General features: G+C 35.1%; 1 protein-coding gene across 5 annotated transcripts in view; it reads right to left on the bottom strand.

Moving 5' to 3' along the window:
• Positions 1 to 20,843, bottom strand: part of BRWD1 (bromodomain and WD repeat domain containing 1) — a 241,510-nt gene that overhangs the window by 44,088 nt on the left and 176,579 nt on the right. For all 5 annotated transcript variants that reach the window (XM_077119066.1, XM_077119067.1, XM_077119062.1 and 2 more), the window contains 8 exons: positions 16,585 to 16,740; positions 16,002 to 16,122; positions 14,396 to 14,521; positions 11,686 to 11,758; positions 8,313 to 8,357; positions 6,203 to 6,349; positions 5,429 to 5,581; positions 2,539 to 2,705 (listed from right to left, as the gene is read on the bottom strand). In XM_077119066.1, the coding sequence (XP_076975181.1) occupies positions 2,539 to 2,705; positions 5,429 to 5,581; positions 6,203 to 6,349; positions 8,313 to 8,357; positions 11,686 to 11,758; positions 14,396 to 14,521; positions 16,002 to 16,122; positions 16,585 to 16,740 (988 nt within the window). The remainder of the gene's footprint in view (positions 1 to 2,538; positions 2,706 to 5,428; positions 5,582 to 6,202; positions 6,350 to 8,312; positions 8,358 to 11,685; positions 11,759 to 14,395; positions 14,522 to 16,001; positions 16,123 to 16,584; positions 16,741 to 20,843) is intronic.

Genomic DNA, 20,843 nt, shown 5'->3' with positions numbered 1-20,843 from the left:
TGAAAAGCTGTATGCCAAGGGCACTGAAAACAACAACTTTTTTGTGATCCAGTAAGACCAACAGCACAGCTGCCTAAGGCTCTGATACTGGTTAGGGAAAGCAAAAAATTGGGCAAAAATTTAAAAGGGAGATTGGGGAACCAGACAGCCAAAGTCTTTGCAAGGTGCCAATGTATCTTAAGGATCTAGAAAGCTACATACATATACAAGAAAGGCTGGAAAGAGCCACAGTTATCCAATCATCCTGGATATCTTTGGCAGACCTCAGCAAAACAAAAGCAGAAAGTGAAAGACAAAGCATATATGTAAACTGTATGTGTGCCCAATTTCACACAGAGACCCCTTCAGAAAAAGGAGGAAGACTCACAGTTTCAAAGTGATTAAGGAAAACTTCTGACCATTAAGCTATGCTGACCCAGGAAAGACCCCAACAAAGCAGGCTTAGAAGTAAAAAACAAAAATTTACAAACAAAAAAACACCTAGCACAGATTTCAGTGCAAGGGCGAGCAAGTCACTCAACAATGAAAACCAGTAACAATCACCCCCCCCCCCCAGGGGGAAGGAACAAAATCTGGAGTTGGTATAATGTTATCTAAATTGTTTCATTTTCATCAAAAAATTATAAGACATGCAAAGAAATAGGAAATTGTGGCAAATACATAGGGAAAAAATGTAGTCAGGAGTAACTGTCTCTGGAGGGACTCGGATGTTGAACTTAGAATACAAAGACAATTTAAATTAACTATTATAAATATGTTATATTTATAAAACTAAAGGAATCTTTAGTTTATTCAATATTTACAGAATTAAAGGATAGTAGGACAACAATAGTTCACCAAAAAGAGCATATCAATAGAGGTAGAAATTATTTTTTTAAAAAAAGAACCAAACAGGAATTCTGGAGTTGAAAAGTCCAATAACCAAAATAAATATTCACTAGAGAGGACCAACAGCAGATGTGAGTTGGAAGAAGAAAGAATCAGAGAACTTAAAGACAAGTCAATGAAGACTATCCAGTCTGAAGAAGAGAAAAAGAATGAAGAAAAATGAAGAGTCTCAGAGACTGCTGGGACATCCTTAATCATACCAACATATGATATGTGTAATGGGAGTCCCTAAAATATTTAAAGAAATAATGGTGGAAAACTTCCCAAATTTGATGAAAAACTTTCTATACCTCCAGAAAGCTTAACAAAATCCATGTAGAATTGTCCAAAGTAGACACATCATAGTTAAAAAGTTAAAAGATAGAGCAAAGAGGAAAATCATGAAAGCAGTAAGACGAAAACACCACAATATATACAAAGGAAACTGAGTAAGATTAAAATTTGGCTTCTCATCAGAAACAATGAAAATCAGGAGGCAAAGGTCAAAATACTTAAAACATTGAATGACAAACATTATCAAATAAGAATTCTATATCCAATAAACTACTTTTCAAAAATAAGGTAAAATTAAGACATATTAGATAAACAAAAACTGAGAAAATTCATAGCTAGTACATCGGCCCTACAATAAATATTAAAGGTTCTTTCAGTCGAAAAGAAATGATACCAGAGGATACCTCAAGTCCCGACAAAGAAAAAGACTATCAACCAGAAAAGGTAACTGAGTTGGTAGATTAAAAAAAGCGGTATAAATAATTTTTTATTCTTTTCTTCTCTTAAATGATATATAAAAGGCAACTACATGAAATATAACATAAAGATGTACACTATATGAAAACAGCAACACAGAGGAGGGGAAAGAGAAGTGGTTTACTGGAATAGAAGTTCCATATGATTAGAAGCAAGTCAGTGTTATTCCAAAGAAGACAGTTTTAATAAAAATGTATGGTGCAATCCCCTGAATAGCAACTAAGAAAATAAAATCCAGAGGAGTTATCACCCATGACTCTGGAGCTTCTGAGAGACATGAGAACCTATCACCATTGAGGATATAGTACACCTTCAAATGTATAGCGAAACAAACAAGTTAAACACTGAACTATTCAATTTTCACATTTCAATACCTTAAAGTATTTGTAAATTTAATTAATGTAAGCTACACATAGAAAATAAAACAGCATTTGAATTAATATCAAATTACTGACAAAGGGAATAAACTCTGCATTTGTATTTTTTCTTTACAAATGATCCTAGGTAATAATGGAGTGCTATTGTATCTACTGAACATTGTTTCTTACACAATTAAATGCTCAACGACCAGAGTTAATCACTTAATTCCTTACATTAAAAAAATTCATACGCAAAAGATAAATGATACTGTAAATAACACTTGAATACCTAAAATAAAAAAGAATACCTAAGATTGTCATTACAAACTTACAAATACAAATAATTACAAATCAATGCAATGACCCTTTATTCATAAAATGCTTTCAAACTAAAGCAAATTTATGACTATTCTTTTCTAACTAAGCAATACTCAAAAAAGATTAAGAATTTTTAGCATAATAAAAATCAAAGTATCACAAACTTGTATCCAAAATTTTTTTTAAAAAAACAGAAATAAAAAGCCTGCTGTAATCAATTTACCTGACGCTTCTGTTAGCCTGAATGACACGGTTACAATTTTGCCTTCTCTTGAACCTCTGGCTTCTTCTAAGTTTTTCGTTGAACTTTTGACCAATTTTAAAATCAGAAGATATTTTCTTCATTTTTTCTTCAAATAAGGCAGATAATCTCAAGGTCATACTGTAAATCTGTAAGAACATGAAAGCAAAATGGTAATGATAAAATATCTTTGAAAATAGTTTTACAAAAAAAATTGCAATCACTGGGAATACTCAAAACCAATTATATCACTACTTGTAGATAATAGACAGCTTTTATATGTTTTATAGATTCTCAACCCTTTCTTCATTGACAACAAAAACAATCAAGAAATTATCAGATGTGAATCTAGGACTTATATGTATCAACAATTCTCAATCTTTTTTTTCCATTTTCATTCTTGCATGTACAAACCTAAAAATAAACACTTCACCAAAAATTACACTGGAAGTTGATTTTAAGACTACTATTTAGCTAGCAAAAGCGCAATGTCTCTTTGGGGCAAGGAACAAAAGCATTTTTTACACTAGTACCTACATACAATTTAATTGCATTTGCTGTTACCTAAGTATAATGATGAATAATCAATAAAAGGATGCTTTGCTTCCAAGAGAATGAAGAAAATATTAGGACTTTTACATAAAAAAAAATTTCTCTTATAACAATGTCATGATTAAACGACATCAAATCTTTAAAAGAATAGCAATGTAATGTTAAGTACTACTACAAATGAATTTTGGTACAGTTATGTAATCACTGGAAGTACTCTATATTCACCCATCATTCCTGAAAATAAGTACAACAGTCTAATATTCAAAAGATGAAAAACATACTTCATGTATGGTTGGAAAAAATGGAGCTCTAATACCAGAGAATGTAAAAAAAAAAAAAAGCATTTGCAGAAATATGAATTTCCTGCATGTTTCATTATCAATATGTGCAATTTTAATCACACTTCTTTGAAATAACTTTTGACAGTATTTCTAGTATTTTGCATAGAATTTAATTTTATTCTTTCCCTTCAAATCTGATATATCAGTTTACGTCTAAACTGCAATAAAGATCTAATGAAGCTCTAAAATTCACCACTTCCAACAAGATAAAACATTTTTATCACAATCATATTACACTGAAACATCCAATTATCTCTAGCTTCAGCATTTTCATTTGTTTGCTCATCAGTTTTACTTAAATTGAATGTAATAAACACTATGACTTTAAAAAAACTGGGCACTAAAACTAGACTACTAGCAAACAGTACCACCAAGAAGGAAACTCAGAATACTCATGTACTAATAAACAAAACTTAATTATTCAAAATAAGACTTAGGTACACAATATATGATACATAACAATATACAGGGTAATCAAATTGAACTGTAATAACAGAGAACCATCTGTACTTATCAAAATCTTTTTCCCAAATATGTATTTTACAGAACGGGACAAAATAAGAATGAAATTTATTTCCTCTCCATAAATAAAAAAAATTATATTACAACAGTGAACTGACAAAAATCCACAATGAATATGAGACTGATTCAATATGTAATTTGAATGTTGAATGCAACAGAGTTCTCAGACTGAATAGTACAGCAGGAGTCTGGCATTACATAATGAAAGGGAAGTGGAATTAAGGCAAAATAGTTTATAAGCGGTGATGGTCTCGACTGTAGACCAACAAAACACAATGTATCTAGCCAATGTTTCACTTAAAATCTTCTCGAATATTGCTGTTTTAATTATTTTTAACTAACACATTGGTTATAAGGTTGTGATGTTTATGAAAATTCATTGAAAGTATGATAAATGTACTTACATAAAATTATGTTTCAGTAAGAACGTTATAATCTTATACACATAAATATCATTTTAACAAAATTTAGACATGTAAAATTTTCTATTTTTTGTTCTTAATCAAATTACTTAACATTACTTTTCTGCTTTAAAAAACAAAATGAGTCTGCCTTCAGTAATCCTGCAACCATTTCAGACCTACATTTCAGACCTACCTTTTATTACCTTAAAAACTCCTGTAGTCTCTATCAATAAATTCCCAATCCATTTTTTAAGATCCCCTCATAATATCAGAAACAAATGTTTTTTCTTATTGTTCTATATATCAAATTCAAATTTGCTCCACTGGTACCTTCATTCCACACCTGATTTGCTCATAAAACTTTAAGAAAAATGTGCTGGTGTGAAACTGTCATGTAACCTAGAGAAGCCATGCTTTTTAATCCTCATTCAATATTGCTGGGTGGGATGTCTGATTGTTTCCATGGAGTTGTGATCCAATTGTGGGTGATTAGATGATTTTCATGGAGATGCATCTCCACCCATTCAAGATGGGGTTGTTTATTGGAGCCCTTCAAGAGGGAACCATTTGGAAAAAGCTGTAGTGCTGACAGAAACCTCACAGCCAGAGACCTTTGGAGATGCAGAAGGAAAATGCCCCTGAGGAAGCCTTATGAAATTAAAAGAGAAAGCTAACAGATGTCACCATATGCCTTTCCAGCTGACACGTGTTCTGGACATATGACCCTTTCTTGAATCCAGGTATATTTCCCTGATGCCGTCTGTTCATTTTCATGGCCTTAGAACTGTAAACTTGCAACTTAACAAATTCCACTTTTTAAAAGCCACAGCTTTAAAAAACTAAAACAAAAGGTAAGGATCAATTGTTCTAAGACAACAATAGTAGATATGTGGAAAGCAACAGAAGCTCTATTTTAATTACTGTCATATCCCATTTACTTATTTTTAATTTTCCAACCTCCGCCAAAAAATTATATTATCTACCTAGGTCATGCATTACACCTCACTGTTTTTTGTTTTTTTGTTTTTTTAGGTAAACCGACTTAAAACTTACCTTTGATCTTTTGTTTGGTGTATACGCTTTTGCATTGCTAAATATCAACCTGATGTCTTTGCAAAATTCCAAAGGGCTGTCATAATTTCCTGCTTCTAGAGTTTCCCTTACTGTTCCAAAATCCATTGGAGTATCTATAATATCTCGGTAGTCCTAGGTTTTAAAAGCATAATTAGTTCATAAATTCAATTTCTGGTTTAAAAAAGGTAGAATATTTGAAATGATGGAATGAAGGTAAAAAGATTAGAAAATCTTAAGCACTAATACTTTTTAAAAAGACTTTCAGATACACAGACCAAAAAGAAATACACTAAAATGTTAATGTGCATCTCTTGGTAGTGGGATTTGAGATAGTTTTATTTTCTTCTTTAAATTTCCTTTAGTAAATTTATACTATTATAACCTGACCTTGCTTTTTATAAAGGTCATCTTCCACTCCCTTCTTGGAGGAGTGAAAACACTTTTCTCCAAATCAGTTTCACTGGGAGCTGTCCCTACTTAATAGATAACCATACAGAATCCTCCCATTAGTATAGTAAGTAACTATTGTTCAAATAATTCTTAATTTTTAAATGAGGTACAAGGGTCTCCACAAGAAAACCAGGTAAAACAACTCTTAACAGATGAGCTACAGCTGACTTAATGGTAAAAGAAAAAAGTTAACACAAAGCCTACACTCTTACTCTTAAAAATTTAATTAAATACCTCTACCCCAATCTCCTCTCCACAAAAAGAAAAAAAGAACCCCCCAACATACAAACAATGGAAACTTACTGGATATTCAACCAAATCAACAGGTTGTCTAAACGGTTCTGAATCTTCACATTGAAAAATTAAGTTCACTAGTTCCTTACACTGTTTCTTCCAGTTGCTTTCAATACAGTTGGTTGCCTTGTTGCTCTTTTTTTTCCAACCATGAGCCTAAAAAAATATTCACAATATTAAAAGATTTTTCAGTTTTACAAAAGGTAAAATTGTAAAAGATTGTAGTAAAAATGCAACAAGGCTGCAGGTGTCTGAACGTGTTATAGGAATTGTGACTACTTTTTAGGCTGTCTAACTACTCAGAAAATACCCACCTTTTCTGTAAACATCCAATAAATGTCACATTTGTTACTCTAAAAACATTTCTACAGAAATAAAATTCAAAAACTAGCCATAACACTTTTTATGCTCCAACCAGGGTATATTATCCAGCAAAAGGCTCATCTACCACTTCACTTCCAAGTTCATAAACTTTGTTCACAAAACATGAAGCTTAACATTATATACTATGTTGGATGCAATAATGGCCCTCAAAGACATTCATGTCCTAATCCCCAGAACCTGTGGTTATGTCACCTTACAAGGCAAAAGGGACTTTGGTGATGTGGGTAAGGGTATGAATCTTGAGGAAGAGATTCTCCTGGATTCTCCCCGTGGGCTCAATGTAATCACAAGGGTCCTTAACAAGACGGAAATAGAAGGGTCAGAGTCAGAGAGAGATATGAAGATGCTACCCAACTGGCTTGAAGATAGAGGAACATGCCAGAAGCCCAGGAATGTAGCAGCCTCTAGAAGCTAAAAAAGGCAAAGAAATGGATTCTCTCCTAGAGCCTCCAGAAATTAACACAGCCATGCCAACACCTTGATTTTAGATTGCTAAGACCCATATCACACATCTAATCTACAGAATTTTAAAATATGTGTATTGTTTAAGCCACTAAATTTGTACTAATTTGTTATAGGAGCCACAGAAAAATGCAATTGGGTATCTGTTTTAAAATGAAATGGTATAAAATTGTTAATCATATAACACTATTTTAGATGTAACTTTTCAATGTTATTTGGGACAAATAGTGAAAAATTAATGTTTAATAGAGATTTACATTTAACCAGCACTGGTGTGAAGTTTAAAATGAGCTGCACTGAAAGGTTTAAAACATTTTCAAATGAACAGCCTTTATTATGTAATTAACCTCCAAGAGTTGCACATGACACAATTCTTTCTAATTACCCAAACTCAAAAACTTATTTTCATGCATCCTTTTCCTTCACCCTTCAATGACCACTTTCCCAATAAATTGTTTGCACTAAATTCCTTAAAAGGCCTCATCTTCTCTGCCTCTCCATTCCAAGAAAACACCAACCTTGACTAGGCTTCCATTCTCTACTCTTAGACTCTTAAACAATGAAATCCTAATAACCTTCACCCTTCCATCCTTCAAAAATAATTTATCTATTTTATAGTACAACTGAATTCTCTACCTTTAATGAAATCTTTAAATGAAATCTCTGGTTTCCAGTGTCACCTTAGCATGTTCCCAAAATAAGGGCCAGATAGAGGCATACCCAACATTCAACTGTGCTTCCACTTAGGGCAGGCCTCTCTAGCCCACAGCTGCAGCATAGTTTCTTAACTTTCATGTCTTTGCTCATAATATACAATCTTTTTTGAATGCTGTCTTCCCACTCCATCTACTCTTGAGAAAAAAGTTCAAATTCCAACTCCTTCACAAACTCTTTTTTAAATGGATCCAGCTTTAAATGATTTCTCCCATTTCTCCTACTCAGTATTCGAAATCTGCATCAATAACTCCTCAAAGATAAAACCTAAAATGCTAAATTGATTTTCAAACAAACAAGTAAATCACAATAATACACATGAAATACTAGTGGTCAACAAAAGGGAGAGATAAGGGGTATGAGGTGTATAAGTTATTTTCTTTTTTTAATTTCTTTTTCTGGAGTATGCAAATGTTCTAAACATGATCATGGTGATGAACACACAACTACGTGAAGATATTGTGAGTCACTGATTGTACACCATGTATGGACTGCATGTGTGTGAGGCTTTCTCGGAAAAATAATAATAATAAAAAATCTATCAGGCAGATTAACTCACTCTCTTCTTTCTTCCAGATGATGTCTTAGGAAGATCGCTATCCTCCTTGAGATAAAACCAGAAAAATTAAATGTTAGATTCACATTAGAAATGTAATAATCTGAATAAAGGTATTTTAAAGATATTAGAAATAGTTTTACTAGGGTTATAAAATTTTATTACCAAAATACCATAAACTGATTCTATCAGATGACCTTTGTGACACCTGCACACCTCAAAAAAAAACATCTTTTTTTAAAATGTTCTAAGAACGAGCACTAATTTTTACTTTCCAAAGTCAAAAGACTTTGTGTATTTGCTAGGTAGAAAACACACAAGCAGCTTTAAATTTGAGTTTTACCTCTCTCCATAAAACTCCAGAACCATATACAGTCCCCCAAGAGTACCCAGACTCCATGTTCTACACAATTAAATCATTTATTATGCCCCGAATCATATACAGGCATACCTCGGAGATACTGCAGGTTTGGTTACAAATGATAATAAAGGCATTATTGCAATAAAACAAGTCAGGAATTTTTGGTTTTCCAGTGCATATAAAAGTTATGTTATTGTATGTTTATTCTATACTGAAGCCTATTAAGTGTGCAATAGCATTACATCTTTAAAAAAATGCATATCTAAATTTAAAAATACTTTGTAGCTAAAAAACGCTAACCATTATCTGAGACTTCATGGAATTGTAATCTTTATGATGGTGGTGGGTCTTGTCTCGATGTTGATGCCTGCTTACTGATAAGGGTGGGGTGTTGAAGACTGGGACAGCTATGGCAATTTCTTAAAATAAAACAACAATGAAGTATGCCATATCAATAGACTCTTATCATAAAATATTTCTCTGCTATTTGATAACAGTAAACCCTCAGCAGAACTCTCAAATTTGGAGCCAATTCTCTCAAAGCCTGCTGCTGCTTTATCAACTAAATTGATGTTACATTCTAAATCTTTGTTGCCATTTGAACAATATTCATGGCATCTTCATCAGAAGTAGATTCCATCTTAAGAAATCACTCTCTTTGTTCACCCATAAGAAGAAACTCCTCATCTGTTCAAGTTTTATCCTGAGATTGCAGTAAAATTCAGTCACATCTTCAGGCTCCACATCTTATTCTAATTCTCTTGCTATTTCCATCACATTTGCAGTTACTTCCGCTACTGAACTTTGAACCCCTCAAAGCCATCCATGAGGGTTGGAATCAGCTTCTTCCAAATTCCTAGGAATGTTGTTATCTTGAACTCCTTCTATGAATCATGAAAGTCCTTAATGGCACCTACAATGGTGAATCCTTCCCAGAAGGTTTTTCAATTAACCTTGCCCAGATCCATCAGAGGAATCACTATCTATGGCACCGGAAGCCTTTCAAAATGTACTTCTTAAATAATAAAACTTGAAAGTTGAAGGGAGTCCTTGATATATGGGTTGTAGAATGGTTATTTTGTTAGCAGACATGAAAACAACATTCACGTTGTTGTATATCTCCATCAGAGCTGCTGGGTGACCAGTAATCATATTTTGAAAGGGATCTCTTTTCCTGAGCAACATGTCTCAACTGTGGGCTTAAAATATTCAGTAAACCATCCAGTAAACACTGCTTTCATTTCTAAAGCATTGGCAGAGAGTACTTGGCATAATTCTTAAGGGCCCTAGGATTTTCTGAAAACAAGCACTCTCTTCACCTTGAAGTCACCAGCTGGCATTACCTCTAACAAGAGAGTCTGTTCTTTGAAGCTTTGAAGCCAGGCACTGATGACTTCTCTCAAGCTATGAAAAGTCCTAGATAGCATCTTCTTCCAATATAAGGCTGTTTCATGACACTGAAAATCTGTTGTTTAGTGTACACACCTTCATCAGTTATCTTAGCTGAATTTTCTGGATAACTTGCTATAGATTCTACATAAGCAACTGCTGATTCACCTCGCATTTTTATGTTATGGAGATGGCATCTATCCTAAAACTTCAAGAAGGGATCTCTGCAAGCCTCAACATTTTCCTCTGCAGCTTCCTCACCTCTCTTAGTGCTTCCTCACCTCTCTCAGTCTTCACAGAATTGAAGACAATTGGGGACTTGCTCTAGATTAGGTTTTGGCTTAATGGAATGTTATCACTGGTTTGATGGCCTCTTCACCCATTAAAACACTTTCCACATGAGCAATAAGACTTTGACTTTCACATGATTCATTTGTTCGCTGAAGTACTGCTTTTCCTTTAAGAACTTTGCCATTACATTTGCAACTGTGTTTGGCACAAGAGGCCTACCTTCCAGCCTATTTTGGCTTTTGATATACCTTTCTCACTAAGTTTAACCATTTCCAGCATTAGATTTAAAGTGAGAGATGTGTGACTTCCTTTCACTCGAATGAATAGAGGGTTATCATTAACTTCAATATTGTTGTGCTTCAGGGATTCAATATTGTTGAGTCTTAGGGAAAAGGGAGGTTCAAGGAAAGGGAGACAGGGAAATTGCTAGTCAATGGAGCAGTCAGAATACATACTATGTTTATCAATTAAGTTCCCTGTCTTATATGAGCATGGTTCGTGGCACTCCAAAACAACTATAAAAGTAACATCAAATATCAATGATCACAGATTATCATAACAAATATAATGAAAGAGCTTGAAACATTGCGAGAATTATCAAATTATGATAGAGACACAAAATGTGTGTGTGTGTGCTCTTGCAAAAATGGTGCCAAAGACTTGCTGACTGCAGGGTAGCAATAAACCTTTAAATTCTTAAATATATATATGCAAACCATCATAAAGGAAAGTGCAATAAAAGAAGATATGCCTGTATTAGAATATCCATTTGTATTCCAATATAAATTAGCATGAAAACCAATGACCTACAACAATATTTTGTGTTAAAATTGATACAGCATAGTTTTAAAGACTGTCCTTCCCACAACTCCATACCATGGCCTGATTTTGCAGGAAGCATTGAAGTTACACAGTGCCAATGATACATGCCCATGTACTTTCACTTCTGCACCATCTTGAATGAAGGAATCCAGAATACTTTATGAGCATGGTCAAGTTCACTAACTTTAATGCTTAACCCCAATACTCATAACTAGTCTTACCAAAAATTCTCCAAGGTAAAAGCTAAAATATGCAGAGTAACACATTCCATATCTAAAGTTATTTATTTAAATATATTCTGTTGACTCGACAGCAATTATTAGCTAAAACAAATTGTCTCCTTTGTAGTCATTATAATTCCAAAAGAGATGTTTTTCTCAAATGTGATTTTTCACAGAACTTTGGAATACAGGCCAAGAACTGATACCAGAAAACCAACATTTTCTGATTCACTCATTTTTTTAGTTACCATTTGTGATGAACCAAGATTATAAAAATTCACAAACTTCATACCAAATCCTCTGTGTTTTGTTCTTCATTTTCAGATGTGTTAGAAAGTTCTGAGATATTTGTACAGTCCTGATTCCTGAAAAGAATTTTTTAAAAATAATATATAGATTAGTTACTGTTTTGAAGGATTCAAAGTACACATTCAAATGTAAAGAGTTCCTCAATCTATGCATATTCAATTTCCAGGAAAGAATGGCAGGTTTTGGCCCTACAATCAGTGAAAATAAACTGATTACATTTTTTCTCAGTTGAGTATGTATGGAAATTAAAGGGATGCACAAGTAATTCAGTGGTGGAATTCTTGCCTGCCATACAGAAGACCTGGGTTCATGCATTCCAAAAAGAAAAAAGGAAAATTTCAATAAATGGTGCTGCTATAATGGGACATTCTTATGGAAAAAGAATAAAATGTGAACTCCACTACACACACATACACAAGGTATGTATGGAAAGTAAACTGGTAATTCCAAAATAAGAAATGCAGACTTCAAAGGATAAATACATGGATAGTTTTCTTAAGTATATGTAATATTATGAACAATATTACAGTAATCACCAAGAAAATGATGGATTTGAGAAAAGAGAACAGAAGGACAAATGGAAAGTCAAAATTAGACAAAATAATATCTTAACCACACTGTGTACACAGGAAAAGGAAAAACACTGAAGTAGGGATATACAGGAAAGAAAGATAAAAATGGGTGTGTCATCTTTCTAAAGTAGAAAATAAGATTCTGGAGAAGGGGTAGAAAATAAGAATCAGCCTAGGAAAGTATCATGTAACTGGAAGAACTGGAACCAGTCATTTCTGAGTTTCTGCTAGATACTGAAAATGATGGCACTGTTTAAAAATTATTTTTGCAAATATGATTCTCTCAAACAATTTTTATAGAAGTAGGAAAAGGGCATTCAAGGTCACAATGCAAAACTAGCTTTAAAGGAAACAGGCTAAGCAATTTGTTCAAAGACAGAAAGACTATTTACCAAAACAAATTAGGCTAGGACTTGAGTCTCAATTTTCAAGTCAGTTTGTATTCCAAAATTCCAAATTCACTTACCAATGCATGAAAATATATGACATATTGCGAGCCCTAACACAGAATGCAATACAAAACAGATTAAAACTCAACCTATTTAACAGTGGCTATTCTAGGTGTGAAATGCTGTCTCATCATTTGCATTTGCACTTTTCTAATAGCTAGTGAAACTGAGCATCTTTTCATGTGCTTTTTTAGGCACCTATATTTCCTCCTTGGAAAATGTATATTCATGTCTTTTGCTCATATTTAATTAGGTTGTTCATCTTTTTATTCTTGAGTTGTAGAATTTCTTCATATATTCCGGCTATCAAACCCTTACTAGATATGTGGTTTCCAAATATTTTCTCCCATTGAGTAGGCTCCCTTTTTATCTTTTTGACAAAGTCTCTTTGAAAACACAAAAGTATCCAATTTTAAGGAGATCCCATTTATCTATTTTTTTTCTTTCATTGCATGTGCTTTGGGTATAAGGTCTAAGAACCTACCTCCTATCACAAGATCTTGATGATGTTTCCTGACATTTTCTACAAGAAGTTTTACATGATGATACTGTGAAGCATTGATTGTAAACTTTGGATAGATTGTTATGTTGTGTGAATATAATTCAATAAAAGTGCTTTTTAGAAAGGTCAACCTAATCATGAGCACACATAAGACAAACCAAAATTAAGTGTGCTCTACAAAATAAGTGAACTCTTCAAAAATGCTGAGGTCATAAAAGAGAAATGGAAACTGGGGAATAGACTGGAGGCAACCAAGAAAACTGAATGAAAAGAGGATTCTGGACTATATTTTAAAACAGAAAGAGGATAGTATATTTAAAAAAACTGATGAAATCCAACTAAGTCCTACACCTTTCTTCAACAGTTTTGAATTACCAGGGTGAAAGGTTTTTATAAAGAGAACCACATTTAAGCAAAATTCAACATCAAGGGGATGTTAGGTGAAGGGTATAGGACAAATCTTTTGTAATATAAAATTACATCCAAATTTTTAAAAACTAGAAAAACTTAACTGTTGGTGGTGGTTTGAATCTGTACGTACCCCAGAAAAACATGTTCTTAATTTAATACATTCCTATGAGGGCGAACCTATTTTAAGGAGAAATTTTTCAAGAGGTTACTTCAGTTTGCAAGTATTCCACCTCAGGATAAGTCCTAATTCACCTACTTGAAGGCCTTTACAAGAGAATGAAATTCAGACACAGAGAGAAAGCCACCTTCACTAGAAGGTGAAATTCAACAAAGCTAGGACAAGAACAAAGAGATCCAGGAAACACTTTGTTCCTTGCCATATGACAGGTTAAGGCCCAAGGACAACCAGCAAACAGCCCCAGAACACTGCAGTCTTCAGGGAGAAGGCACTGCCTTGATGATGTCTTCATCTGGACTTTCTTTTAGCCTCAAAACCATAAGCAAATAAATTCCCACTGTTTAAAGCTGAACCATTTCCTAACATTTTCTTGAGAAGCCAAGGAAACTGAAACACTTCAAATTTCTCATTCTTTTACCAAAATTATCACAGTAAGTATAAAAAGAAATGTTATTTAAAATAACACATTAAAAGGGTGTAGTTCAGAGAGTAAGAAATAAAAAGTATTTAGGTCAAAGGGCACACCAATGCAAACCAAGGAAGGCACTATACCACAACATCTATAACATGAGGCCACTTACTTGATAAATTTTAAAAGCTGGCCGGTTATCTTCTTAGCTGATCTTGAGATTACACTCTCAGGTTCATTAAATGTTCTGGCATTATGTTCTATATATCTGACTTCCCAAACTAGTGCAGATAGTCGCCTTTGAAATAAAGCAAGAAATTTAGGGCTTACAAAGTGAGATATCAGAAAGCAAGTAAAAAAGCAAATTTTTCTTAGTACATTAATTAGTAGCATTATTCATTAATTAAATTATTAAATGCAAAGTTAAAATGAAAATTCTCCCAATGCTATCAACATGATCATTATCAATAATTGAACATAATCATAAGTAAAATTATACAGGACACTGACTGCAGAATATACATTTAAAGCCAAAAATCTAATAGACCATTTTAACACACAGAAAACCAACACAGCATTCATTCCTTTACACACTGCCTACAGGTACCTGCTGAAGGTGTTGAAACTCCACGAAGAAAACATGCTAAAAATGCAATCAATACTAAGATATTAAATCTTACAGTAAATTGGCAAAGTGGTTTCTGACACTGATACACATTCCTATGTTTGACTATACAGATGTATTATGGTGATCATATGTACTTAAGAAATCTGTTTGGTGAAATGGAATTAATTCCTCAAAATAATTTAATTATTTGAAAAAAAATACCAAAACTTGCTAAAAAAAAAATTCAGAAAAGAAACTTTTATAGTTACCAGTGCTCATGAACTCAGAAAAATAAAGGCTGATGCCTCTGAGGGACTGTTCTAGTTTGCTAGCTGCCAGAATGCAACCAGAGATGGACTGGCTTTTAATAAGAGGATTTATTTACGTATAGCTCTTCAGAGGAAAGGCAGCTAACTTTCAACTAAAGTTCTTTCTCACATAGGAAGGCACAGGGCGATCTCTGCTGGCCTTCTCTCCAGGCCTTTGGGTTCCAACAACTTTCCCCGGGGTGATTCCTTACTGCATCTCTAAAGGCCTGGGCTGAGCTGCCAGTGCTAAGATGAGGTATGCTGAGCTACTCGGGCTATGCTACGTTGAGCTCTCTCATTTAAGCACCAGCCAATCAGACCAAACATCATTCACTGCAGCAGGGGCCTCCTAGCCGACTGCAGATGTAATCAGCAACAGATGAGGTTCATATACCATTGGCGCATGTCCACAGCAATAGAACTAGGCAACTTCACCTGGCCAAGTTGACACCTGAACCTAACTACCACAGGGACTAACTGCTCAAAAGCCAATATCCATTTATTAAATAAATTAAATTTTATTATATATGAAACATTAAATAAGAATGTAAGCATACAAATATAAAACAAAATTAACTTCTTACTACTTAACATAATGTGTAAGAAAAGCAAAGATTGAGAATTGAGTTAGGATTTTGTGGCCTGGTTCTACATAGACCTACCCATGGGCATCTAGCAGTGTCTTATACTCAAGACCAAGAAATTACTGAAAGAAGGGAAGAGAATGAAATTGAAAATAATTCTAAATCAACCATTGTACTCTCCAACAGTACGCTCAACCGTTACTACCTCTTCTCTTTGTTCACTTCAGTTGATAGATCAAATATCTCTGCAAACTATTTTCAAAATGGGTTTCTACTAACCTGTAAAATCGATTAACAAGCCTCATTCGAATTGTGTAAAGGTCAGTCGGATAAGCTACTACAGTACAGTACTTTGGGTATGTACACAGATCAACCGGACCTGCAAATGCAGCTGCTATATCTGTTAAGACAGAAAAATTTTCATCGATAAATTCATGACCTCTAAAATGATATTTCTATATTATCCTCACAGAATAGAGCTATTCTACATTAAACATTATAGGCTAAATGAAAAAATAACAAATAGAAATTCTAGTCAAAGACACAATCATAATTACACTATTTTTAAATGCTCTAATGGGACAAAAATCTTGAATATGAAAGTTTGCACCCTAAAAAACTCACAGAGATGGAGATGCTGGTCGTTAATGAGAGGGGAGGGGTAAGGGGTATAGGATATATACAAGTTTTTTCTTTTTATGCTTTTCTTGAGTGATGCAAATTATCTAAAAAATGATCACGGTGATGAAAACACAACTATGTGATGATCCTGTGAGCCACTGATTGTATACCATTTATGGAATATATGTGTGTAAACGTTTGTCAATCAAATATTTAAAAAATAATAAAATAAAAAACTTACCAAGGTTCAACAGCTGATCTATGCCATTGATAATCCGTTCACATTCTTCATCCCTTGATTTCTGACCCCATTCCCCATCTTGAGGTTTGTACAGCAATTTCTCTAGTTCATCTGCAGTAACAGAAATACTAGCTCCTAATTCTTCAGGTGGATCAACTATAAATTTCATCAAAACAGAAAGATAAAAAGAAAAGAAGACAATCAAACCATGAAATGAGTACATACCATATTTAAAGCTCCTCAACTGGGTTACATTCACAGACAATAACAGAGATCATATTTGCAACTCTTTCAGAATTATCAATTTAGATTACCAAATTTCTTAAATTCAGGTACCAACACACCCTGCCTATATTCCCTAATAAACAATAGGGTTACCATTATCACACATTCAGTCTATTTCGTAAAAGAGTCAAACTTAACCCAGAAACTTCTGAAGAAACCACTAATCTGACAACAAAATTAAAAAGCTTATGTATAATAAAAAACAATCCTAAAAAGTCAAGACAAATTGTATAACATAATCTCAACATGATAAATGGTTAATTTCCTTCATTTAAAGAAGATTCAAATGAAGCAGGGAGGAGTTAAAACAAAAAACTATAAGAAAACTAAAGCAGAAAATCTGACAAAATAATTTAAAGACAAATACTAACAACCAAAAAATATATCAAAGAAAGATTCTCATCAATAAAGGCAAAATTTCCCCAGCTTTTTTTGAACCTCTCTTAGATTAAAAAAATGATAATGTCCAATGATCTAAATATGTGGACACAGTAACTGTCATATTAAGTTAGTAGGATTATAAACTGGTGCAAATGTTTTAGAGAATAATTTAGCACCATCAAAATGCGTTAAAGTAAAATATCCTTTTGCCACCTAAGTTTACAGCTAGGAATTGGTCTTGTAGGTGTTCCCAGTGGCTGTGTTTATAAAAAAAAATGTAAAAATAAAATAAACTAATAAAAAGGAAATAAATGTTCCTGGGAAGGGACTGAGTTAGCTAAACATCTTTAAACCAAAAACGAGATATTGCTGTACTATGTGGAATCACAGTGAAGATATTCCTCCACTTAATACATAATAACAAATCTACATTATGATAACATTTATATGAACAAAAAAAAAAGAATTTATATATGTATACTGTTATTTTTATAACTAATTTTTCTGAAAGTAATCCTAAAAAAGCAAACACTAGTGAATATTTTATATGTGTGGGTTGGAGGGGGGTAAACTTTTCTTTTAGTTTTATCCTTCTTTACTATTTTAACTTTCTGACCAAAACTTATATTCTATTGCAGTTATTTAAAAAAAAGATACAAATTTGCACTGAAATTTTAAGTATATATAAAAGTTAATAAATAGTTTCACTAAATAGTTCTACTACTATCTTTAAAAGCAATTCTATAAAATAATTGGATTGAAAAAATAAACTAGCAAACAAAAGAGTACCAAAATATTATAATAAATAAAATTTTAAAAAAGCACTATTTCAGGGCGGGCCATGGTAGCTCGCTCAACAGGAGGACTTCTCGCCTGCCATGCTGGAGACCTGGGTTTGAGTCCCGTGTCTACCCATGTATTTTAAAAAAAAAAGAACTATTTCAGACTAAAGAGATGTGGAATGTAAATAAACAGTAGGAGTTCTTCTTTAAAGTGAGCTTTAGGGAGCCCGCTTTAAGTGAAAAAGAAAAAAACCAAAAGAACACATATTTCTTGCTTTATAGGTCTCATTTCATGGGTATTACACTTAACCTTTTCCCAATTCAAGCCAAACTCAACCCAGGTAAAACAGGAGCTCTCTTGCTCAAAATATTTTAGTTTATTAAATATCTTCTAATAAACACAAAAGAAAAATTACCAACTATGTGTTGGTTTTTATTAGGTTAACTCAGAGTACTCTTAACAATGGGGGGAGAGTGATACTGTACAAACCACCATTATAACAGCTTATAAACTGACTAAATGTGGAGCTGTTACTGGGGACTTTCCCCCAAAATTAAATCAGTGAAAATTTCTATACGTTATAATTAACGTGAATTGCTCAAGTTCTTTTGAAAATGCTCTCCTAACCATGACAGTATGATCTATTAGAGCTAAGACTTATATAATCTTATTTTAAGTTGGGACAAAAATTTTTAAGTACATGGAATCACAGGTAGGACATCAGATTTTGTTGGTTAGTCCAGAGTGATGCCCCGATGAATCCCAGAGTAATTCGATAAGTGAATGGAAAAGTATTTGCAAAGTCCCGTTTAGGAAATGGTGAAACCGGGGAGAAATTCAACTTCCCCAAGTTGAATTCTTGATATTCTCACAAGCAGTGTAGACAACCAAAGCTATAGGCTGAGCCCCCAGTCTTGGGGTTTGTTCATATGAAACTTAACCCCACAAAGGATAGGTCAAGTCTACTTAAAATTTAGGCCTAAGAGTCACTCCCAAGAGAGCCTCTTTTGTTGTTCACATGCAGCCTCTCTCTCCAGCCAACACAACAAGCAATCTCACACCCTCCCCCTCTCTGTGTGGGACATGACTCCCAGGGGTGTGGACCTTCCTGGCAACATGGGACAGAAATCCTAGAATGAGCTGGGACTCAGCATCAAGGGATTGAGAAAAACCCTAGAACGAGCTGAGATTCAGCATCAAGGGATTGAGACAACCTTCTCGACCAAAAGGGGGAAGAGTGAAATGAGACTAAGTGTCAATGGCTGAGAGATTCCAAACAGAGTGGAGAGGTTATCCTGGAGGTTATTTTCATGCATTAAGTAGATATCATATTGCTATTCAAGATGTAGTGGAGAGGCTGGAGGGAACTGCCTGAAAATGTAGAGCTGTGTTCCAGTAGCCATGTTTCTTGAGGATAATGATATAGCTGTCACAATGTGACTGTGTGATTGTGAAAACCTTGTGTCTGATGCTCTCTTTATCTACCTTGTCAACAAACGAGTAGAACATAGGGAATAAAAATAATAGGGGGAACAAATGTTAAAATAAATATGAAATGCTAATGAAAGTGAGGGGTAAGGGGTATGTAAAATCTTTTTTGTTTTCATTTTCTTTCTTTCTCTGTTGTCTTTATTTCTTTTTCTGAACTGATCCAAACGTTGTAAGAAATAATGAATATGCAACCAAGTGATGATATTGTGAATTACTGATTATATATGCTGATGTTTTAAAAAAAAATTAAGTACAAACGATTACTAAATCTCATAAATAATTTCTAACAAAGAGAAAAGCTTTCTACTTTATTTTTCAAACATAACACTGGTGAAAAGAAAAATATCCAAACAGATTAACAAGCAAAAATTTATATTCTTACACTCCATTCCATTGTTAAGTTTTTGATATTTTATCAAATTAAAAGAAAAGGCAGACGCCCCGCAGCAGCCAATCCGCCCGCCCTCCTCTCCCCTCTTTCTTTGTCGGTCGGCCCGCCACGCGGCGCCCACGCCCCGCGGCAGCCGATCCGCCCGCCCTCCTCTCCCCTCTTTCTTTGTCCGTCGGCTCGCCGCGCGGCGCCCACGACCCGCAGCAGCCGATCCGGCCACCCTCCTCTCCCGTCTTTCTTTGTCGGCCGGCCCACCGCGCAGCACCCACGCCCCGCAGCAACAGACCTGCCCGCCCTCCCCTCCTCCCCCTTCTGCTCCGGCGGCTCTCCAACCACCACGGTGCCCTCTTCCGCCTTCACCGGCTTCTCCACCACCAGCCTCGACAGCCTTGCCACCCTCACCTTTCCTCCTCCAGAACAGCTACTGGGGGAGTGGAGACAACACAGAGCAGCTCCCGGAGCCACGACGGAGAACGAAGGGACGGCATACCCCATCCTGGAACGGCTGACTGTCTGGGAGAACCAGCTCTGGTGAGATCACCGAGGGGCGCGGGTTTTCCTGGGCGGGACGGCAAGCGGCCGGAGTCCCTCCCTTCCTCCTTCCCAGGCCAGCTGGCAGAATTGGGAAGACGGTCCCCTTGGGCCACGGCGACTGGCGCCCCCACCACACGAGGCCCCCTGCACCAACTGAGGGAGTTGGGTCGAAAATCCCCAGACTGCGGAGAACGGTGACCAGGGGGTCCCTTCCAAACACGTGACTCCCCGGTCCGGCTGGGAACACTGCACTCTCCCGCGTTGCACAGCTGGCGCCCTTCCGCCACGCTTGGTGCCCCGGGCCGACTAGGAAATTCGGTCGGGCGATCTCCCGTGCTGCGGCGGCCGGCGACCCTCCCCGTGTTTGGACCCCCGGGCCAGCTGGCACTCTTCC

This window comes from Tamandua tetradactyla, chromosome 10 (assembly GCF_023851605.1).
Source record: "Tamandua tetradactyla isolate mTamTet1 chromosome 10, mTamTet1.pri, whole genome shotgun sequence".
Classification (NCBI taxonomy): Eukaryota; Metazoa; Chordata; class Mammalia; order Pilosa; family Myrmecophagidae; genus Tamandua; species Tamandua tetradactyla.
The sequence above is the reverse complement of the archived record's forward strand: the minus strand, read 5'-3'. Positions and strand labels throughout refer to the sequence as shown.